Here is a 20,724-nt window from a genome sequence, read left to right as displayed (position 1 = left end):
GGCTGCCCAGCGCGGGGGACTCTTTCGGTGGGGGTGCTCCCCAGACCCCGCGGTGCATTGGGCCGAGTGTGCCACCGAGGTGGGGAGGTCAGCACGGGCGCGCGCCTGACGATGGGTCCTCCATCTCACACCGACAAGAGGGCTGCCTCTTGCTCTCAAAGAGGGATGGTTGTTTGTTTTCTTTTTGCCGTCAGTGGGTTTCCAACGGGCCTCGCCAGTTGAGGGAGGCCCATGCACCCCAGTCCCGCGGAAGGTCTTCCTTCCTTCGCGTGAGTGCGTGTGTCTCCCTTTGTGTGCTGACATCCCCCACCATCGGTGCCCACATCCCTAAAGTGATCTCCCCAAGTCCAAGGGCCATCCAACTGGCACAACCTGTTGACCCCTCTCCAGCCAAGCCCTCCCCATCCCCCTCCCCCCCCCCTTTTACGCGCTCCCCATTTCCTGCCCCCTCTCCCCCTCTCCTCGCCACCTCTCCCTCTCCCTCTCTCTCTCTCTTCCTCTCTCTCTCTCCCCCGACATCCCGGACACTTGGTAACAATGGAAGGCGTCCGTGCCACTCGCCCTCTCCGCTTCCTTTGGCCTCTTGTGGATTGTCCCCCTGCTGACCCTGTTCCCCCGTCTTCAGACCTATTCCAATAACATCGAAGAGCTCCTCTACCATGGGAAGCATATGATCCAGGTGACCGACCCGCGCACCTCGCAGGGGAAGTCCGCATACATTTCGTATGCTGTCAAGATTGAGGTTCGCTCCTGGCCCTGCCCCCTCTGCTCCTCCCTCCCGTGCTCAAGCCGTCCACCCCCCATCTCACACAATCAATCCCCCCCTGTGCACATCCCTCCCCCCCCCCTGGATCACATCGCATCACATCCATCCAGTCCCACTGCATCCGTCGGCGCTATTCCGACTTCGAGGCCCTGCACAACATCCTCTGCCTTCTGTACCCTACCGTCATCATCCCGCCGATCCCCGGCAAGGAGATGCTCAGCAAGGGTACTGCCGTTCACTGATCAGTCATCCTCCTCGACTTTCACCACCATCTTCCCCTCCCCCTCCCCCCCCCCCTCCCCCCCCCTGTCCTCTCCTTCCTGCCCTGTCACCAGCCACTCACCTGCATTGTCCTCCTTTCCTTGGATTTCAGTCTCCAAGGTTGACGACAAGTCCCCGGTGGTGGAGAAGCGCTGCGTGCAGTTCTCGGCGTTCCTCAACCGTATTGCACATCACCCCGTCCTGGCCTCGAACCCTGTCTTCCATGCCTTCCTTTCTTCCCCTGCTTGGGTATGTTCTCTCTTTGTTCTTGGCTCTCCCTTTGCCTCTGACCACCACTCACCCTCTTCTCCTGTCTCAGCTCGACATCCTTGAGGCCGAGCGTCGCAACCAGCAAGAGGCCCGCAACCAGCAGGAGGCCGAGGACAAGAAGGACATCGGCACCGGCATTTTCAGCATCAACATCGGCAACATGAGCATCACCGGCAAGAAGATCGAGGGTCGCTTTGCCCAGGTGGCGCACTCCAACAACAAGTTCGGCGAGCAGATTGCCGCCCTGGAGCGCGCTCTCCAGCAGATTGTCAACCGTCAGCAGAGTGCGCCCTTCCCTCCCTGAATAGTCTCTTCCTTTCTTTCACCTCCCCCCTCCTCTCTCTCTCTCTCTCTACATACCTCTCCCTTTCCCGACTTTCCGTCCCGCTCATCTTTCATCCCCTCCCCTGTCCTCCCTCCTGTCTTGTCTACGTATCCCCTTGGACATTACTCATTTTGCTGCAGGCATCTCCAACGACCATGGCGAGCTGACTCTTGTGCTGCGTAGCATGGCTGCCATTGAGACCGGCGCCCTTGCGCAGGCTCTGCACGATCTCGGCGTGGCCACCGACCAGTCCCTCCTGTCGGCCAGCTATCTGAGCCGCGAGCTGACGCGCCGGGCTCTCGATGGTGGTATCGCCGAGCGCGCGCAGTTCCCCCCGCAGGTGGACCGTGTGCTGAAGTACCACGCCCAGCGTGCCGCGGTTCTGGAGAGTGTCATCGCCAGCCGCACCGCGCGCGAGAACCACCTGGCCGCCCTCGATGACCCGGTACGTATCCGCTCGTCCTTTTTCGGCCGGGTCTCTCCTTCTTCCCGCCTTCCCCTTTCGCCTTCCCTCGCTCCCCAGCCTACTGATTCGAACCCCTCCTCCCCCCCCTTGACTGCTTGTCTCTGCTCTGCCTTGTCTCTTCCGCGCAGGACAAGGGCAGCTGGAACTCCATTGGCGGGGCTTTCTCGAGCATTTCCCGCCTGGTGTCTTCCAATTCGGATCAGGCGCGCAGCCAGCAGAAGGAGCAGCTTTCCAAGGAGATCCAGGACGTGCGTCATGCCTCTTCCCCTTTGATTTTGCCCCTCCCCTTCCGCGAGTTTCTCAAATCTGACCCCGCCCCCCCCCCCCCCCCCACGTAGTTCGACGAGGCCATCGAGAAGCGCAACAACGCCCTGCACGCCACCGAGGAGGCTATCCTGCGTGAGTATGAGTCCTACTCCGCGACCAAGGGTGCGCAATTTACCCCTCCCCCCTTTCCTTGCTCTTTCCCCCGTCCTTCTGACCTGTCGCCACTGTCACCATTCTCCCCACAGCCCAGGACATGGTCGATATCCTGATTGACTACGCTGCGCTCTATGTCCAGACTTTCGAGAAGGACCTTGAGCGCTGGGAGGCCGCTCTCCAGTCCCTCGAGGAGGTTCACTAAGGGATGTACTCCCAGGCCCGCTTCCCTCTCCCTCCTTCCTCCGCCCCATTTGCTTGCCCTCTGTTCCATCCTCCTCGCCAGCTCCCTTCCCCCTCCACTGGGGATGGGGGCCTTTAATGCTTCCTCCCGCAAAGTCATCCGCCTCCCTTTTTGGAGGACAAAAACAAAAAATAAACCGACAAATGTACTTTCCAACTTGATGTCCGGATCTCCTTCTTCCTCGGGTGAGTGGGGAGGGGGACAATGTTTCTTTTTTTTTGTTGTTGCTCTTTTTAACAGTGTAATGTGTAGTCGGAAATACAAGTCCCTCTCTTTCTTGGGTGAAAAGAGAGGCAGCTCCTCTCCCTCCCCCCCCTCGCATTATAACCTTCCTTTCGTGTGGGGCGAGGGAAGGGAAGGGGGGAGGGGGGAGAAGAGGGAAATGAGCCGACAGCTTGGCAAGCATGTGGGGCGTTTAGGCGCGCTCCAGCAGAACGGCGATACCCTGGCCACCACCGATGCAGGCCGAGCCAAGGGCATACGAGGAGGAGTTCTTGCCGTTGGCCAGCTGGTGAGCCAGGTGGCCAAGAATGCGAGCGCCACTGGCACCGAGAGGGTGTCCCAGGGCAATCGCACCACCGTTGATGTTCAGGCGGTTGGCATCCAGACCAAGCTCCTTGGCACAGGCCAGAACCTGAGCGGCGAAGGCCTCGTTGATCTCAATCTGACCAATCTGGTCCAGGGTCACGCCAGTCCGAGCCAGAAGGCGGGTGATCGAGGGGCAGGGGCCGATACCCATGATGTTGGGGTCGACACCGACCGACTGCCAGCCGGCGATGCGAGCCAGCGGGGTGAGGCCGTGCTTCTTGACAGCCTCCTCGCTGGCCACAATGAGGGCCGAAGCGCCGTCGCTGATGCCGGAAGCACCACCGGCAGTAACAATGCCATCGGCCTTGAAGACGGGCTTCAGCTTCTTCAGACCCTCAATCGTGGTGCTGGGCCGGGGGTGCTCATCGAAGTCCAGGGTCTTGACCTCGCGCTTGCTCTTGTACTCGATGGGGGTCAGCTCGTCGGCGAAGATGCCAGCCTCATGGGCGGCACCCCAGCGGTGCTGCGACTGAAGGGCGTAGTTGTCGACCTCCTCGCGGGTGATGCCATACTTGACGGCGAGGTTCTCAGCAGTGATGGCCATCGGGGTCTTTGTGTGTGCGTGTGTGTGTGCGAGAGAGAGAGAGAGAGAGGGCGCGTAAGTACTGGGCGCCATTCTGGGCGGAGCGCGCACAGGGCAGGGGGTTTGGCTAATGCCACCGCCGGCGCACCTTGATGTAGTTGTCAGTCAGAGCAGTCCAAAGGTAGTCCTCAAGGGCGGGGTTGGTGCCGAGGTTGACACCGAAGCGGATGCCGCGGGCAACGAAGGGGGCCTGGGACATCGACTCAGTGCCACCAGCCAGAACCTATGACGAAAGAGACACAGGGAGGGTTAGATATATGTCGGCAGGTTGAGGCGTTTGTGCCGGCCGGTGGCCGACTGTCTGGCGCCCGCATGGCCGCTCGTCCCTCCCACACACGCCGCCACTCATTCGGAGACATGGACGTACCACCTCAGCCTCGCCGGTGAGGATCTCCTGCGCGGCGGTGGCCACAGCCTGCAGGCCCGAGCCGCACAGGCGGTTAACGGTCAGGGCCTGGCTGTCGACGCGGCAGTCCGACCGCAGGGCGACATGGCGCGACAGGTAGATGGCATCGGAGCTGGTCTGCGCGACGTTGCCGAAGACCACGGAATCCACGATCGACGGGTCGATGTTCTTCGAGGCCAGGGTGGCCTTGGAGGCGTGCACTGCCAGGTCGGTGGCGGTCAGGTCACGCAGGGCACCACCGAAGGTGCCGAAGGGGGTGCGCTTGGCGGCGACGATGAAGAGATTGCGGCCAAGGGTGGACATGGCGGGACGGAGAGAGGAAAGAGGGGGAGGGGAGAAGGAGGGGGGAGGGAGGCGTCTCTGGGTGGACGCCAGCGCGAGCGAAGCGAGGGGGAGGCCTGATCTCTTTAAGGCGCGGGCTCATTCTCGTCGAATAGGGCGCAAGGATGTGAGCGGGGCGGGGGAGGGGAGGCCGCCTTGCCCCTACGTCGCCACCCCCCCCCCCCCCCCCCCCCCCCCCCGGCTCCGTGTCCAGTCATCCGGCCCAATTCCGGGGGGGGTATTGTTCCGGGGCATGTGAAAGTCCGGACGGCGGTGCTTGTTCCCCCCCCCCACCCCCCCTCCCCTGTGCCCCTGTCCCAGGCCCAGGCCCGAGGCCAGGGTTCGTTTCGTTTGGAAGGACTGGCGGAGGGGATGTGAGCTATCGTGTGCGGCAGCCCGCGGCTGGTGCGCAATAGCCGTGGGCGGCTCCTCTTCCGTGGGGCGGGGCGGGGGGGGGCGGAAGAGCCCGCTTGGGATATCCCCTCTTGAGTCCTTCACCGCGTCTTACGGTCCCCTCCGGCCCCAGCCCGAAGCGGCCTGGTCCCCGGCGCCGCCGTGGAACTCCACAAGCGGAACCAGCGAGAGGAGCACTGCCAGATGGGGGGAGGGCGGGAAAGGGGTTTCATGAGGAAAATAACACCCGACGGTGCGCCCCGCCGGCGGCGGGTTGAACCGCTCGTTAGCCAGCCCGACATGTGTTTTTTTCGGCCCGGTGAAATCTCGACAGAGAGAACCGGGGTCGGGGGGAGGGGCCAGGGAGCAACTGGAGATTGGGAAACCCGGGCACGACAAGGCAGGGCCGGGAACAGGCGCCGGGCGCGGCCACACCGCCCGGATGCGCACTTTGCATGCAGGCAACGCTCAGACGTGGCTCGGTGGCAGTGAGCAACAGCCCGAAAGGACGAATGTTCTCGGCAGGGGTGACTGCGCTGGACATATCAGTTGATCGACATCGCAGGTGGGTGTGGGGCGTTTCCGGGATAACTCCACATCCATGAGTGAGGGAGGGCGAAGCTCCTGGCTAGGGCGGTCCCTGCCAACTGCTGGGCGAGTGTTTGGTCCTTATTCTTCCTGGTCCCCTTTGCTTTCAACGTGCTCGGGCTTTTTATTTTTGTTGTCTTACTAATGCTCCCAGGCGTAGGGGGTTTCGTGCGTGCGTGCGTGCGTGCTTTCTTGCATGCCCGCGGCTGGGTGTGTGGCGTCCGGGGGGGGGGGGGGGCGAGAAACCTCCGCCCTGACTCAGCCCCGGTGAGTCGCCTTCCAGAGCAAAATATCTTCAGCTGATTTACCGAGCATATGATTAACACGTCCCATATAGTCTAGGTGGTTAGGATACGTGGCTCTCACCCACGAGACCCGGGTTCGAGTCCCGGTATGGGAAATATTTTGCTTCCTGCACTTCGCTTTTGGACAAAGGGCAGAAAAAAGTAATTTGACCACGATGCGGCTCGAACACACAACCTCCTGATCCGTAGTCAGGTGCTCTATCCAATTGAGCTACGCGGCCATGGGAGTCAGGTAGCACATTCGCTAGAAATTCACCCCCGTTCGAGCGACCGGACAAAAGGGACCCCGGCTGTCTGGATGCGCAGCTCCGGTGCAAGAGTCCTTCCGGCTTTCGTGCCCCCCTGGCTTTTGGGGCCTTGCTCTTGACCTTTGGGCCCCCACCCGACCGAAAGCACATCCTCATGCCAGTCAAGCCATCTCAAGCATGGTGTCCCAGACACAGGGAAGAGCTCATGGACATGATTCTATTGGTGCTGGATGGAGCCATAACCGGCCCGTCCGCTGATCGGCATGCGCATCATGCGGAGGGTGCCGTCGACTCGAAGGGGAGAGAGAGAGAGAGAGATCAAACAAAAAGAGGAGGCCGTAGCCATTGATCCGGAGCAAGGAACTCAATGCGCCGGGGCCGGGGCCGAAAGCGCATCCAGATGCAGCGTAGCGCGGTGGTAGTACTGCGAAGAGGGCAGACGCAGGAGCACATCCACAGCCAGCGGCCCGGCGCCAGACTGCTCCGAGAGGCAGACAGCCGATGCAGCCGCCAAGGCTGATACCAAAGCCACTCCTCGCCCGCGGCCGGCTGAGTAGGAGTAGCCGGCCGTGGTGGCATAGCCGAGGACCGGCAAGCGGCATGGCAAGTCCGGATTGTTCCCGCCATCGGCGAAGGGAGCCGGCAGCAGGCGCACGGCCACACGCAAGTGGCGACGCTCAACGGGTGCCCCAGCCACTGCACCCATGGCATTCAGGGCATCACGCAGAGGGGCGGGCAAAAGCAAAATCTCGGCCCCACGCTCGGGCGACCCGCGAGAGTGCTGCACAGGGGGTGGGGGGAGAGACCGAGAGCGAGAGCGAGAGCGAGAGAGAGAGAGAGCGAGAGAGAGAGCGAGAGAGAGAGAGAGGCACCAGAGTCAGGAGGCTGGCGCACGCGGCCAGGGCAAGCGGCAGCGGGGAACACAGGGGAAGATGTACACATACCATGGTGAACCAGCAAGAAATCATCGGACTACCATGGAGCCCAGGTCGACCAACTGCCCGGGCCACCTCCTCCTGCAGAACCCCAGGCAGGATGGCGAGTGACGTGCCCAAGCGAGTTGCCTGATTCGAGACCATGGCACTTTCGGACCTGACGCGCTTGACCGCTCGACTGACGGCCTGACGCTCGGCGGCCGAGCGCAGGAGGAAAAGCCCCAGCCGGTCGCCGGCCATTCGGCACACCGGCAAGGCAAAAGGCCACGCTTGGGGCCCCTCGGCATCCTCCGGCTCAGAGCCAAGACACGCCTGCTGGCCTGTGAGCAATCCAGCCAAGTCGCGCGGGTAGACCACCTCCTGGGATCGAAGGCCCAGGTTGGCGAATGCCGGGCGCTTGGCAGCAGGACGCAGGGTATAGCGATCGTGCGCCACCTCCGCATGGAAGTCATCAAAGGAATCGAAACTCAGGGCGTCCACATCGTCGCGCGGGAAGCTGGCGTAGCCCTCCTCAAAGAAGTGGCTCTCCAGATCGAGGGTACCTGCTTGGACAGGGAGGGTCAGAAATAATGCAGCATGGGCGCATCCTTGTCGCGCGGGGGAAGTGCCCGACCCCCGGCCGACAGCCAGCCACAGCACACGCACCAATGGCTCGGGCCCCGGCGAAAACCAGCGCCCGAAGAAGATCTCGAGCATACCCCCACGGGAAGATCACATCCCAGCCATCATCAGCCACCCCGGTCCCGGCACCCGGAACACAAGGGGCAGAGCCGGTTGATCCACTTCCGACCACTCGAGACACGAGGAACACGGGGATTGGCGACGGCTCGTCCGGGTGCCCGGCGGGCACGGCAGAGCCGAAACACCCGCCGCGCATCTGCTGCACCGTGCGCTCCGGCAGCCGGCCACTCGAGAGGCGAACCCGCGTGCCCTCATCCCACAGATTTGATCGGGCCAATTCGGCCGAAGGGGTGGACTGGGCTTTTGAGTTAGTTCGAGCAGGGGGAAAGGCAAGGGGAGCAATCCGGGAAGATGGGTGGGGAGGAAGGACAGAAGGTGCCCCAATGCGCACCAGAGCAGCCTGCAATGCCGTGGCATTCTGCAAGGAGACAACCGAATCGGCGATTGGGTCCGAGCGCCGTCCCTGACGCAGGCTGGCAGTTGCCTCCAATCGCGGATCACGAATACCCAAAGCAATGACCAGCCCCGGCGGAACCAGGCCCCTGACCGAAGGCAACTGGGCAAGCTGCCGCCAGAGCGCGGCCGCCGGGGCCGACGTGGCTTCCTCGCACACGCGCAACACCTGGGCCAGGGCAGCATGCCCGCGTGGGCCATACACCCGCAGGAGACCAGTCCGTTCGTGATTGGGTGACAAACTCTCCGAGTTGTCAGCAGACGCATCGGGGGCCAAGTCAATCACAGTCGGATCGGCCAGCAACCGAGCACTGAAAGCCAGGCCGGAAAACTCGGCTTCAGCCAGCGCCTGCTGCCCGGCCCGAGTGAGAGCCTGAGCCACGGCAGTCCCGATGGAGGGGTGGCACCAGAGCCATGCACGCCGACCGGGCTCCGCATCGTCTGCTGGGCGCCAAAGGATCCGCACAGGGCCGAGCAGCACAAACGGAGCGGTGCCAGGGGCAAAGAGCAGGCCCTCGGTGACGCGGCCACTCGTCAGGGCCCGACCCGACGCCAAGTTGCCCTTCACCGCGGGGTGCTGTACCAGTGTGAAGGCACGACGCAAAAGGGCCTCCACGTGTGCAACATCGGCACCGGTCCTGCCCGGTCGCGCCAGCACCTCCACCTGGGCCTGATACGAGGCATCGTGAATCAGGGCCGCCGAGCGGAAGGACCGCCACACAAAGCGCAGGCCCTTGTCGGTGGCCCGCAACGGCAGGCGCCATCCCCAAGCATCATGCAGGTGGAAGCGTTTGGCATGCCACACATGTGTCTCAAGCCATTGGCGTCCAGTGCGCGCTTGGCGTCGGGCAAACTCCGTGGATACGAGACGCGTGGGACGCCGGCGCTTGCGCCGGCTGGCCATGCCGACTCCGTGCTGGGGCGGCGCGCTGCCGGATTTCAAATGGCGCTCATTCTCCAGCGCGGCCGCCATGCGCAGACGCCGCGGCAGTCGGTTTGGATTGTAGGAAGCCATCCGCCGGCGCATATGCCGAGGGACCGATTGAAAGGTGCGCATGGTGTTGGCACTGGGCCGCCCGGGGGAGGGTGGCCAACATTCAACATGGCCAAGGGAGAGGGTGAGAGGGAGAAGAAAAAAGAGCACGAGCAGGGAGGGAGAGATGCATGGATATGTGTGGGCGGAAATTCCCTGTATGTGTGCATGCGGGGCGCGGAGCAGGATGTTGAGGCAACACACCGGGCATTCAGGCGATTGATGAACCAGGCGGACTCGGTCGCGCGGGCCTGAATGAACTTGGTCGCATGGATGGCCCGCACATCGCCGGCGTCGAACTGCTTGCCGTCGCCGGACATGGGATCACGCGTGCTTTCGGTGGATGGCTCAGGCGCAAGGGGGAGATCCGACGACCAAGGGCTGGAGGGGACACAGATGGAGGGGGCAGAGGGCGGGTGGTAGGGCAAAAGGGAGGGGAGGCGTGAACTAAACACGCCAATGGTATGTGGGATGTGTCACCCAGCTTTTGGCCCGCGGAAAGTTTGCCCCCCCCCCCCGGGCGGTGCGATCATCCTGGCGGATCGAGCAGGCTGTCCCTCGCGGGCAAGGGGGCATTCGTTGGCACCTGGCAGCATTGTCCGTCCGATGGTAGACTTACCTGGATGGTGTTGTCCGCCCCAGCCAGGTAGAACGATCGCGGCCGCCAGGAAAGAGAAAAGGGATGAGTGTGTTTGTGTGTGTGTGTGTGTGTGTGTGTGTGTGTGTGTGTGTGTGTGTGTGTGTGTGCTTGACCCCCTCAAGCGAACGGGAGAGACTGGTGTAAAATGTATGATGTATTGGAAGGAGAGAGGCAGGGGGAGGGAGAGAGAGAGAGAGAGAGAGGGAGAGAGATGGAAAGGCAGAAGAAAAGTGGCCCATCTACTCGGCTGCCGCAGCAGTAGTCACTTCGTCCGGACCGGCATCGGCGGCAACCGGAGCCGCGGCAGCCGGTGATTCGCCAGCCTGCCCGCGGTCGGCTCCGGCTCCGGCTCCGGCTCCGGCTCCGGTCCCGGAACGTGAAAAGCTGACGAAAGCCAGGGGAATGCCAACAAACACCCGTCGAACGACAAGCCACCGCGGCCAGCCCGGCACCGTGGGGTAGCCCACCGGGAAGAGCCCCGTGTAGGCCGGTGCCATGAGCGATGTAAGCAGATGACCGATGTATGCCACACCCATGGACGCCAGCAGCACGGCCATCACCACAGCTCCAATCGAGAAGAGCACCAAAATCAGGTAGAACAGCTGCACCAGCAGCACCAGCACCGGAACCTCCGGCAGCTGGGTCAAGCTGCAGTGCGTCGGCGTCAGGGATAGTGCCCGGCAGTAGGGCCGATTGTCAGCCAGAGCAATGGCCGCCGCGTGTTCGGCGGCCAGGCGCGAAAATTCCGCCATCGTGGCCGGGTCACTACCTCGCTCGAGGGGAGAGGAGGGATGGGTGCCATTGGCGGTCGCCTCGGCGGCCACGGAGGCTTGGGCCGCTGCTGCCAGTCCAGCCGCCGCGAAGAGCGGCGAGTCCGCCGGGAAGCACTCATCAACCTGCACGGCCACCATTTGCAGCGAGGCAACCGGAGCCGCGGCAGCCCATGCCCTCAGCGAGTAGACGAACGACCGCGCCGAGCTGATATCCACAACAATGTCGGCTGCGCGACGAAGAGGCGTTGTCCCATGCGAGGCAGCTGGCCGGGGGCCCGAGCTCGAGGAGCCTCCAGCCCCGGGCAATGGGCTTGTCGAGGAGTTTGTGGCCGTCGTGGCACCCGTCGCCGATGTCGCTGCTGTTGCAGTAGCCGCCGCCGCGGCTGCCGCCGCCGCCGCCGCCGCCCGAGCCCCGGAGGCCGGAGCACCGCCATATAGTCGAGTGTGGCTTAGCCGAGCCGCCTCCTCGCGCAGCTCCCGGAAGGACTCCAGCAGCTCCAGCAGGGAAAGGGAGGCCTCAAGCTCGGCCGTCTCAGGATGCGACACATGGCCATCAATGTCCATCTGAACATCGACATCGTCGTCGTCCTCCTCCTCCGCCGCCTCTTGGGCAGCAGCATCTCCCGGTCGAGGGGACACCCTTGCCGTCGAGTCGCCAGTGGCCGCCGAGGAGCCCTGCATGACCGCCGGGCGCCCGGACGACCGAGGGGTCGGACGATCCACCTCATTGGACAGGCGTTCGGCCGTGTCACGGAAGGACTGCAATTGGTCGAGGAAGTGCCCGGCCATGCGCTCGGCATCGGGGCCCTCCTCAGAGGGCCCGGCACCGAGGCACATATCGGCAGTGCCCCCGGGGCAGGGGGACACCATGCCCGGAAGGCCGGCATCGCCAGTTGGCAAGTCCAGCAGATGGCGAGTTTGTGGCCGACTGGACCCAGGCTGGCGCAGGACTTCGAGCCCCCCGCGACCAGCAAGTCGAGCCGTATGAACCGCTGTCAGGCGCTCCACCAGCCGGGCGGGCTCGGCTCCTCCGGCGATGAGGTCATCCCACCGGGCATAAAAGGCATCCGCCCCGGAGGCGGGCATGCGTTGCGCGGCCCCGAGAACCCACCCATCCTCCGGCACTGGCACCGGTGCCCGGGAACGCAGATGCTTGGCAGCTCGGAGCCGGGCACGCTGCATACGCAGGGCCTCCGGCCCGAGCAGCGTCGACCACGCATCCCCGGCCAGGGTCTCGTCCAGGCCACAAGCATGACAGACCGGCACCTCCCCCGGGGCATAGGGGTACGCCACGAAGTCCACCGGCTCTCCGTCCACGTGGAAGATGTCGGCCGTTAGAACGGCCCCAGGGTAGGCATCGATGAAGGCCTGTGCATCGGCCGACCCGGCCGGCGAGCTGATCGCCAAAATGAACTTCTGAGTCATGTCCTCCGGGTCAAAGTGGACTTTGAAGAGGGTGAGCATGTGCATGGATATTTGCATATCGGGGGGCGGGGTGGAGAGAAAGAGAGAGAGAGAGATAGATAGATCGATAAAAGGGGAAGGGAAGGGAGGGGGTGAGTGAAGGAGGAGGGGAAGGAAAAGGCACCGGAAATAGGCGGAGGAGCGTGATGGGGAAGTTATGCATCGGGAGGATGGCCACCAGGCGTCGCACCATCGGCTGTATCAAGGGCAGCCACACGCGCATGCACAAACAACCGCCGACCGAGGATCCCCCGGCGAACGAAGGTGCTATCCTCGGTGACTCGATCGCTGGCCGCATCCAGACGGTACCGCTCGGCCACCACGAAGAAGGACACATCCACCGACAGGGCATTGGCACGTGCGCGAAGGGACCGCTCAACCAGCGGGGCAATCGGCGGTAGCACCGGGTTCAAGTCCACCGGAGTCGAGGACCGCGACAGGAAGGACAGCATGTAGGCGACCGGCCAGAAGAAGGAGGAGAAAATGGATGCCAAGTTCCGCCGAGCCGTTTCGTGGATCAGCTTCGCTCGGGCCACCATGGCCCGGAAGAGATTGCGCATGGATGCCTCCGATACATCGGTCGCCGTGTAGAAAGAGGCACCACCACCAGCCCCGGCTCCGCCGTGCGCCCGAGCACTGACCCCCCAGATGCTTGATCGCCAAGCCGATCCCGAAGACAGGAGCCGGTGCAGCGTGTGAGGGTGCAGCCTCAGGACCGACACGACGGTGCCATCCACACGGGCTTCTAGGGCTGCAGCGGGATCCGAAGCGTCGGCTGCCGTGGTCAAAAGAGCCTCCTCCTGTGCCTGGGCCACCTGGAGCAATGAGTCCAGATGCCCAACCACGGTTCGTGTTGACAACGGGTGCCGATGGGCATCCACGCGCCATACGCGCCGGTCTACCGGCGAGGCAAACACCCCTGGGCCATAGTTCAGGCCCCGGTCATCCGGATCATTGGAATCCCCGGGGGTTGACGATGCGCTGGTGGAGGTCCGAGCATTGAGTCGACTCAATTCCAAGGACACCAGGCCACTTACTGGCGGAAGGGAACCGGACATTTGGTCGTTGGGGGGTGGGGGGGGGGGGGGGGAGGGGGAAGGAGCCGGCCAGACAGGGCAGTGAGTAGCACGCAAAGGGGAGAGTACTATTGGGGGACATTTGCAAAGACAGGGTGGCAGCCGAAAGGCCGGGGAAATGACGAACCGCCCTGCGCGGAAGGATACGGAATCCGTCTCGGAGAAAGGAAGCACTGCATCCCGTTGCCCGGGGAAGTAATGCACTCGTGTTTGCACTTCCGGGCGACGCATGCAGGTAGACACGTATTGCGTGGGGTAAACATCCGAATAGGGAACTGACGCCGAGGGGGGGGGGGGACATTAGAATTGTGTGGGGAGTGGGGAGAGGTGGAGAGGAGGAGGGAGATGCAGAGCGTGTGGGAAGGCGGGGAGGCAGAGACAAAGGCAAAGAGGAGAGAGAGAGAGAGAGAGAGAGAGGAGGGACATCAACATGTGACGTACTTGACCGAGGCGGCCGGATAGGGGATTCATCGTGGGCCTGGGCTGCAGCCGGCTCACCACCAACTGACAGGAGGAGGGCACACGCCAGCAGTGCGAGTAACGCCAGTGCCGACAGGGGCCGGAACATTGGTGCCGGCTGCGACCGCCGGACACATCTTGGGGGAGCCGCGATCCGGGGTATCATGTCGGGCGCACACGGGGGGCGAAGGGGGACGCGGGGCGGAAGAAAAAAAGGAACGGATATTTGGCTGCGAAGGGGGGCGGGTGGGGCAGAGTGATCACAGGCAGAAAGGCAAGAGTGGGAGGAGAGGGGAAGGGGGTTTGGATTGGGGCCAGCGAATACCTCTATCCGAGGCCACTTGAAGGGGCTCAAACAGGCAGACCGAGACAAGCTCACCTCAGGCTCCCCACTTGACCGAGGAAAAAAACACACCCAGTCCATGAGCGAGAGAGGAACCCGGAGAGGGGGCGGAAGGGAGGGACCGCTCGGGGTGGGGGGGAGTTAGCCTCTATCCCGCCGATGCCCGTGGTTGGCTTCCCACGGATGGGCGCATGCCTTCAAGGAAGGCAGAAGGGGGGCCAGGAGCGGGGAGGGGGGTCACACTCCCACCGGTCTTCGACCCCGGTCAGCGTCGAACATCTTGATCCCGGCTCTTGGCGTCATCACAGCCCCTCCCTGCATCTCGAGCGCCCCCCGGGGAAGCGCCCCCCCCCCCCCCCCTCTCTCCGGGCAGACCTCCGTTCCCAGGCAGATTCACCTGCGGCCGCCCCTTGCCTGTCCAGCAGCTCCGCAGTAGGGAGGGCGACCTGAGCGGGGCCCACCGAGCGGCCGCCATCTGCCAATGTATCTGTACCAGCAGGATGCTGGCGCCGCTCGACGAGCGAAAGACAGCAGATTGCACAGACAAATCGTTGGGACCTCCTGCCGGGACGCCGCTCGGAGACACCCGGGGACCATCGTGATCCATGCTGGCACGTGAAAGACGGACATGCGGCCTCGATCGAGCGCCGAGCCCGAACACGCCCCGACATGGATCCACGATGCCCCCACGCTGGAGCTCCGCCGTCGGGGCCCCTCGCAGGATGGAAATCCCTGCCCGAGTAGGGGACCCCGAACTGGCCGCCTGGCCTCGGCATTCGGTTGGAGCGGGAGTCAGCCAGGGCGGACCGCCGATCCCCCCTCCCGACCACACATACATACACACGCATGCGGCCCCTGCCCGTTGGTTAAGAAACGAGGAAAAGGACAAAAGAGAAAACGGGAATGCTAAGCACTGGAGGACCTATGGAGCCTCCTCCCTCGGCCCCTCCCTTCCGCCCTCCTCCCACTTTTCTCGCCTACACACACACACACACACACACACACACACACACACACACAGGATGGCCACCCAGCACCGTCAACCCGTGCTCCCGCTGGCCTTCGGAGCCGGCTTCCCCTGTCGAGTGTCGGGCGTCAATCCGGCGGTCATTGCCGACCCGGGCACCGAGACGCCAGCAGCCGATCGAGAGCTCGCCCTCACTCGGGGGCGTTTCGTCGTGGCCACCGAACCCATTCCCGCTGGCGGCGCGGTTCTCATTGCCCTGCCCTACGCTCTGGCCGTGGAGGACTCCCAGCGCAAGCGGTATAGTTCAATGACACTCCTCTGCTCCCCTTCCCCCCCCCTCCCTACCACCACCACCACCACCACACACGCACACAGGGAGATTCTACATTCTTCTTTCCCTCAACCACTCCTCCCGGTGCTCCCTGGCATATTGCTCCGCTTTGAAGCAAACCTGCTAACATGTCTTCGAAAGTGTGTGTGCTTGGTGTACCATGTGGGCCGGCGATCTCCCCCCTCCATCGGCATGTCGGTACGAGGTTGCTGAGGCCATCCTTGGGGTCATGGCTGCATCAGCCGCAGCTTCAGAAATGTCACCGCCTGGAGTCCAGCCTCCCATGCCCCCGGCCGGCCCGGCACGAACTCTTCCTTTCAGCTGTCGCGGCTGCGATCAGTACTACTTCTGTTCGATCCTTTGCCAACGCGCCTTTACCGAGGGGCTGGTCCATGATGAGATGGCCTGTCGCGCGCATCGGACCCTCTCCTCTCGCATCAAGTCCCCCTCCGTGGCTGTGGTTATGCGGCTGATTTTTGATCTCGTCCGCTTGGGCAACTCCGGCCCGTGTAGTCGCTACTCTCGACTCGGATCGGCTGGGCAGCTCGAAGAGCGCCTTCGTGGCATCCGACTTGTCGAGGACACCCGCTGCCTGTCCTTGGTGCTGCCCTGCTTCGATGATGTTCAGGGCCTTCAGTCCCATGCCAATGACATGGAGGCAGCCGAGGTGAATGATTGGAGGTTCGTCCTTAGATGGGGGGGGGGGGGGGGCCATGCTTTACATGTGGCATGAGACTGGCAGGCCGATTGACCATCCGTGTGAACCCCTCGCAGCTCCGATCTCAAGCGCCTCCATGCTGTTTTTCGGGAAAGTGGCATTGATCTGGGCATTCTCCGTCGGGAAACTTGCCTGTCTTCGGGGTCCAGCGAGTGCCGGTCGCCGGTTCGCAAAAATCCCCACCCCAGGAAGGCCCATCGGGGTGGGAAGAAAAGCGCCAACATCACCAACGACCATTCGCCCCCGATCCCGGAGCACTCTCCCCCCGTGGCCGTCCCTGCGTGTTCGGCTTCCCCTCGGCAGCATGATCCCCTGTTGACTCTTTTGTCGCGACTTGAGTCCAATGTGTTTGGGCTGTTCCACAGTCCGTGGCTTCCGGAGCCCCCGAGCAGCTCGATGAGTCCGGAAACTCCGAAGCCCCAGCCCACGAGGGGGTCCATGGGGAAGCCCCAAAAGAAGCCATCCTCCGCCAAGTACGGCCGTGGTGTGGTCGAGACCCAACCCTTCGGCCGGGCTATCATCCCGGAGGCCAGCTACTTTAATCACTCGTGCAATCCGAACGCCGAGTTCCATTGGACATGGCTCCAGCCGCCGGGACAGGACCCCGCGGCCGGAGAAGGCGATTCGGCCGTCTGCCCAGTCATGGTGTTCCGTGCAGTGCGGCCGATCGCCGTAGGTGCGCGCCGCAAGGCGAAACTGGCTGGTGATGGGGGGGGGGGGGGGGAGGGGGGGCGGATGCGTCTGCGGCCGGCCATCACGGGGCGGGAAACACTTGCACACCGCGAAGAAGCTCTAATTGCCGTCCCTGGAATCATGTCCCTCTCTTTGTCTCTCCCTTCCTCCTCTTCATCCTCCCGCTCTTGCTCGGGTCTACGCAGGTGAGGAGGTAACCATCTCCTATGTGCCGACCAATCGACCGGTGTCAACCCGGCGACACCAATTGCGGGAGGGGTACTTCTTCAATTGTGGGTGTGATCGGTGCTGCCAAGAGGCCGGCCCGAGGTGAAAACGCGCCGGCAAAGTCCCGCCCCTATCCCGACATGCCTCTTCAGCCAATGAGCTCCTGGCTCCTTTGCCGGCCTGTGATTTCCAAATATCCATCATCAGGCTTGAGCCGCCGGAAAGAATATAACAGAGCAAAAAAATAGATGCCCGATGGCAGTCGGAAGTGTGTTTATTTTATTTCTCCCCCCCCCGGGGGGGGGGGGGGGGCGGCGGGTGTGTGTGTGTGTCAGTCAGAGTGGCCCCCTTCCTATTTTGCGGCGTCGGCCGGATCACCAAAGCTCCCTTGGGTGGATCTTGAGCTCTTGGTTGGTGCACCCCCTGACCACTCGGGGCGCCCCCAGCCATCCATTTAGCGAGCGTGCCCCAACCCACACCTCCACTTGATACACTGTCCACCTCCATCTGCCTTTCGGTTCCTACTCCTGCCCCCCCGCCCCTCCCTCTTTCTCTCCTTCTCCACCTGCCTCTCTCTACTGGGATCTCCCTCCCTCGTGTAATCCCGTCGCCTCCCTCCTCCATCGCCATGATTCATACACGCCCACTTGCCCGGGTTGTCACAACCTTGAGCTATGCTCGTCCCCTTGTCGCTGTGCCCCATCGCACCTTCTCAGGAGATGCCGGTTCTCCCGCCACCCCGGCAGACCCATCTCCTTCGGCTGCCTCCAAGACCAAGGCTGCCTTCGAGGGGTTCAAAATTTACACTCGTGGTGGGGACAAGGGCCGGACTGCTCGCTACACTGGGCCCCATGCCCGGCCACTTCGCACGCGAAAGGACCATGCTGTGTTCGAGGCACTTGGGGCACTTGATGAGCTGAATGCCGCCATCGGGTATGGTGCATGCCTGATCTCGGGGTGGGGAGGAAGTAGATGGATCACCGGCCCTGTCATTCTGCCCAGCTGCCTGCCCACCCCGACTCCAAGCGCTGACTCTGATGACTAGCCTCGCACTGGAACACTGCCTGATCGAGAAAAATGGCCTGGCACCGGCTCTGATTGATGTATCTACCGCCAACTCTTGGTCCTGCTCTTTCCCTGTCGCCCCTCTCCTTTCCTCGCCTCCTGCCTCCATCACACTCATCTCCCTGCCTGCCTCTCCTCCCAGCTACAGCACACTCTCTTGGATGCCGGGGCCGCTGTGGCCACCCCGCCACGGGCAAGTGAAGAAGCAATCGGTGCGACAACCCCGGCATCCACCTCGCCTCCTGGGGCCCTCTCTCCGCCGGATTCTTCTTTTTGTCCCTTTACGGTCATCCACCTGCCCGTGCCTCGCACTGACCGGTCCATTTAGCTCGCGTTGCCTTCGATCTCGACCACAGCCGGACCAAGCTTCTGGAGGATGCCATTGACGAGCTTGACACCCAGCTCCCGCCACTTCGGCAATTTGTCCTGCCCGTATGTTTGCCCGGATGCCTGCCTCTATGCTCCCTGTATCATGGCCCTCTCACCCCCGTCAACATGTTGTGCTGGGCCTCCTTTATGTCACTCAAAGTGCGGTAGTCTCGCGGCCGCCTCGCTGCATGTCGCTCGAAGCACTGCGCGCCGTGTCGAGCGCAGGCTGGTGACAGTTCTCCTGCCCCCCGAAGATTCTGGCCTGGATCCCGAGCACCTCATCGCGACCGCGGTGACCCCTGGTCTCCTTCCTTTCTTCAATCGGTACAATACCCCCTTTGGTGCTTTTTCCGATATCCTCCTCTCTGCAAATCCTCTCCTTGCCTCTCTCTCTCTCTCTCTCTCTCTCTCTCTCTCTCTCTCTCTCTCTCTCTCTCTCCCTCACACACACACACACCACCCTCTTCTTCATCGCCACCATCGCCCTCTTCTTCCTCCTCTCTTCCATCCCCTCTCCTGACGTCGTCCGTCCGGCCACGGGCTGGTGCTACATATATCCAGGCTCTCGGACTACCTATTTGTGGCAGGGCGCTTTGCCTCGCACCATGCCGGAGCTCCGGAGCGATCTCACGCCTTCCAAAAGGAGACTGACTACCAGCGCTCAGAGCCTCTCTTCTCTCGCACTTCACCGGAATAAGAGGGCGCCTCCTGTGTCCCGAGGCGACCCGGCCGTGTCCCTTTGTGCGGGCAGGAGATCGACCAGGTCGATACGTTGGCAGCTCCGCGAGTCAAATGCACCCGCGGTGGGTCAGTGCTGCGCGGTGCGCCTGCCTGAAGCAACCAACACACTCCCCCCCTCCCCCTCCCTATCTGCTCCCCCTCCGCGGTCTCTTATCCCACATTACCAGAGTGTGTCTATCTCCACTGTTGCTATCCTCGCCGCCCTCCACTCTTCCCGGAATAGAAGTGGAGGTGAGTGCCTGTGGCCCCGAAGCTCTAACCTCATCTGTGTTCCCCCATCGTCCCTCCTCCCCCCCCCCCCTCAAACAGGACATTCTCACCATTTGAGCTTGCTCTCCCTGCAAATCAACATGTCCACGCATGAACTGTGCGCCCTGCTCCGCCCCAGATGCACCTCCCTCTCCCCTCCCCCCTCCCCCCCTCCCCCGCCTTGGTGCTCTCCACAGGAAACCCACCACTCACCTCCCCTGTCCCACACTGTAGCACCACTCGAATCCCTTTCCCCACCGCGCGTCAGGCGGAGATCGTGCTGCGGAGCGTCAATGCCGACCCCGAGCCGGTTGCCAGTGTCCTCAACCGAACGATGGAAGTCCAGGATAATGTCCTCCTCATGTGCGCGCCCTCCCGGCCCTGCCCCCTCTGGCCACACAAGAAGCTGCCATGGCCCTCGCCGCTGACATTCTGCCGACTCCTTTCCCATGCCTCCCCCCCCCCCCGCCTGGTGATGCAGCACAATTCGGTCGGAGTCCCTTAAGACCATCCGTTCCTGCATGAGCTCCATGCTGGATATGATCCAACTCTCGATCGAGACCCAGGCTCGGTTCTCGCTCTGATGTTACCCATGGGGCATGTGATATAAATACGTAAAATAACTTATAGAATCGTCATGCTGGAGTCGGGTGGCCTGGCACATTTCCGCCGGTGGTGGAGACGCGGCAGAACATGTCAGCCCAGCGGCCCGGGCCCAGGTGGGTCTCTGCGCCACAGAGAGACGCACCGGGGCAAGGGGAAACCCTCTGGTGGGGAACAAACGGGGATCACTTCGAGGGCGCTCCCGTGGGGGTGGGGCCTGTGCCAAAGCCGCGAATCCTGTCTCCCATTGCCCCAGGCCTCCGGAGGGTGGCAGCCTGTGGGGGGGGGGGGGGGGCTGATGGAGGGGGCGGGAGACGCTGAAACCCTCGGCAGAGGACGCACGTGTCGGAGGCTGGCAGCTCGGCTTTTTTGTCACCACCCCTTTGCGCGGAAGGGGGGCGGGGTCACAGCTATGAATGTAACATCAAGAGAAGGGGACCCAGGCTAAGAGGGAAAATGGGGGAAAAGTCCCGGGCGGCAGACCACAGGCCAAGGCCTCGGCTGGGCGAGCGTGGGATGCTGCTGGCTGCTGTGCCCCGCCATAAGTCCCTCTCCTGTTCACTCCCCTCCGTGAGGGAGAGAGAGAGAGAGAGAGAGAGAGAGAGACCGGTGCTGTGCGTTGCCTGTCTGCCGTTCGGGGACTTCCTTGTACCGCCCTATCCTCTGCTAGATCTTCTGACGGCGGTGTGGTGGATGGGTCCAGGCATGAAGGAGAAATCACTTCAACTTACCCCGACAAT

General features: G+C 63.0%; 7 protein-coding genes and 2 non-coding genes across 10 annotated transcripts; 5 read left to right on the top strand and 4 right to left on the bottom strand.

Moving 5' to 3' along the window:
- Positions 1-537: 537 nt before the first annotated feature.
- On the top strand, positions 538-2,713 carry H696_03138 (hypothetical protein; the record flags this gene model as incomplete). The annotated part of the gene is made up of 9 exons (XM_009497028.1): positions 538-546; positions 626-742; positions 877-991; positions 1,140-1,276; positions 1,347-1,581; positions 1,763-2,067; positions 2,217-2,336; positions 2,427-2,517; positions 2,601-2,713. The coding sequence occupies 9 exons, from the start codon at positions 538-540 to the stop codon at positions 2,711-2,713; spliced, it is 1,242 nt and encodes a 413-aa protein (XP_009495303.1).
- A 454-nt stretch (positions 2,714-3,167) lies between these two features.
- On the bottom strand, positions 3,168-4,632 carry H696_03137 (acetyl-CoA acyltransferase 2; the record flags this gene model as incomplete). Its single annotated transcript, XM_009497027.1, has 3 exons — positions 3,168-3,890; positions 4,012-4,146; positions 4,291-4,632. 3 exons carry the CDS (start codon positions 4,630-4,632, stop codon positions 3,168-3,170), a joined length of 1,200 nt encoding a protein of 399 aa, XP_009495302.1.
- A 1,326-nt stretch (positions 4,633-5,958) lies between these two features.
- H696_03136 lies at positions 5,959-6,031 on the top strand. The gene has a single exon. It is a non-coding gene; the product is annotated as a tRNA-Glu (tRNA).
- Positions 6,032-6,083: 52 nt separating this feature from the next.
- H696_03135 lies at positions 6,084-6,157 on the bottom strand. The gene has a single exon. It is a non-coding gene; the product is annotated as a tRNA-Arg (tRNA).
- A 230-nt stretch (positions 6,158-6,387) lies between these two features.
- Positions 6,388-9,729, bottom strand: H696_03134. Of its 2 annotated transcripts, XM_009497025.1 has the most exons (5): positions 9,491-9,729; positions 8,192-9,320; positions 7,765-8,095; positions 7,129-7,661; positions 6,388-6,965 (listed from the first exon to the last, which is right to left on the bottom strand). In XM_009497025.1, exons 1-5 carry the CDS (start codon positions 9,604-9,606, stop codon positions 6,549-6,551), a joined length of 2,526 nt encoding a protein of 841 aa, XP_009495300.1. In that variant the 5' UTR covers positions 9,607-9,729; the 3' UTR covers positions 6,388-6,548. The 2 variants fall into 2 exon arrangements, with proteins under 2 accessions (XP_009495300.1, XP_009495301.1); XM_009497026.1 differs by lacking the exon at positions 9,491-9,729 and having other exon boundaries at positions 8,192-9,464.
- A 436-nt stretch (positions 9,730-10,165) lies between these two features.
- Positions 10,166-13,221, bottom strand: H696_03133 (hypothetical protein; the record flags this gene model as incomplete). The annotated part of the gene is made up of 2 exons (XM_009497024.1): positions 10,166-12,144; positions 12,354-13,221. The coding sequence occupies 2 exons, from the start codon at positions 13,219-13,221 to the stop codon at positions 10,166-10,168; spliced, it is 2,847 nt and encodes a 948-aa protein (XP_009495299.1).
- A 1,818-nt stretch (positions 13,222-15,039) lies between these two features.
- H696_03132 (hypothetical protein) lies at positions 15,040-17,199 on the top strand. The gene is made up of 4 exons (XM_009497023.1): positions 15,040-15,305; positions 15,481-16,020; positions 16,114-16,733; positions 16,936-17,199. The coding sequence occupies exons 1-4, from the start codon at positions 15,064-15,066 to the stop codon at positions 17,061-17,063; spliced, it is 1,530 nt and encodes a 509-aa protein (XP_009495298.1). The 5' UTR covers positions 15,040-15,063; the 3' UTR covers positions 17,064-17,199.
- Positions 17,200-17,994: 795 nt separating this feature from the next.
- H696_03131 (ATP:cob(I)alamin adenosyltransferase) lies at positions 17,995-19,088 on the top strand (the record flags this gene model as incomplete). Its single annotated transcript, XM_009497022.1, has 5 exons — positions 17,995-18,060; positions 18,165-18,234; positions 18,351-18,454; positions 18,552-18,715; positions 18,953-19,088. The coding sequence occupies 5 exons, from the start codon at positions 17,995-17,997 to the stop codon at positions 19,086-19,088; spliced, it is 540 nt and encodes a 179-aa protein (XP_009495297.1).
- Positions 19,089-19,482: 394 nt separating this feature from the next.
- H696_03130 (hypothetical protein) lies at positions 19,483-19,965 on the top strand (the record flags this gene model as incomplete). The annotated part of the gene is made up of 3 exons (XM_009497021.1): positions 19,483-19,499; positions 19,616-19,744; positions 19,863-19,965. The coding sequence occupies 3 exons, from the start codon at positions 19,483-19,485 to the stop codon at positions 19,963-19,965; spliced, it is 249 nt and encodes an 82-aa protein (XP_009495296.1).
- Between the last annotated feature and the right edge of the window lie 759 nt (positions 19,966-20,724).

The sequence above is a fragment of the Fonticula alba genome (assembly GCF_000388065.1).
Source record: "Fonticula alba strain ATCC 38817 unplaced genomic scaffold supercont2.4, whole genome shotgun sequence".
Taxonomy (NCBI): Eukaryota; order Rotosphaerida; family Fonticulaceae; genus Fonticula; species Fonticula alba.
Note: the sequence above shows the minus strand (reverse complement) of the source record. Positions and strands in the feature narration are given on the sequence as shown.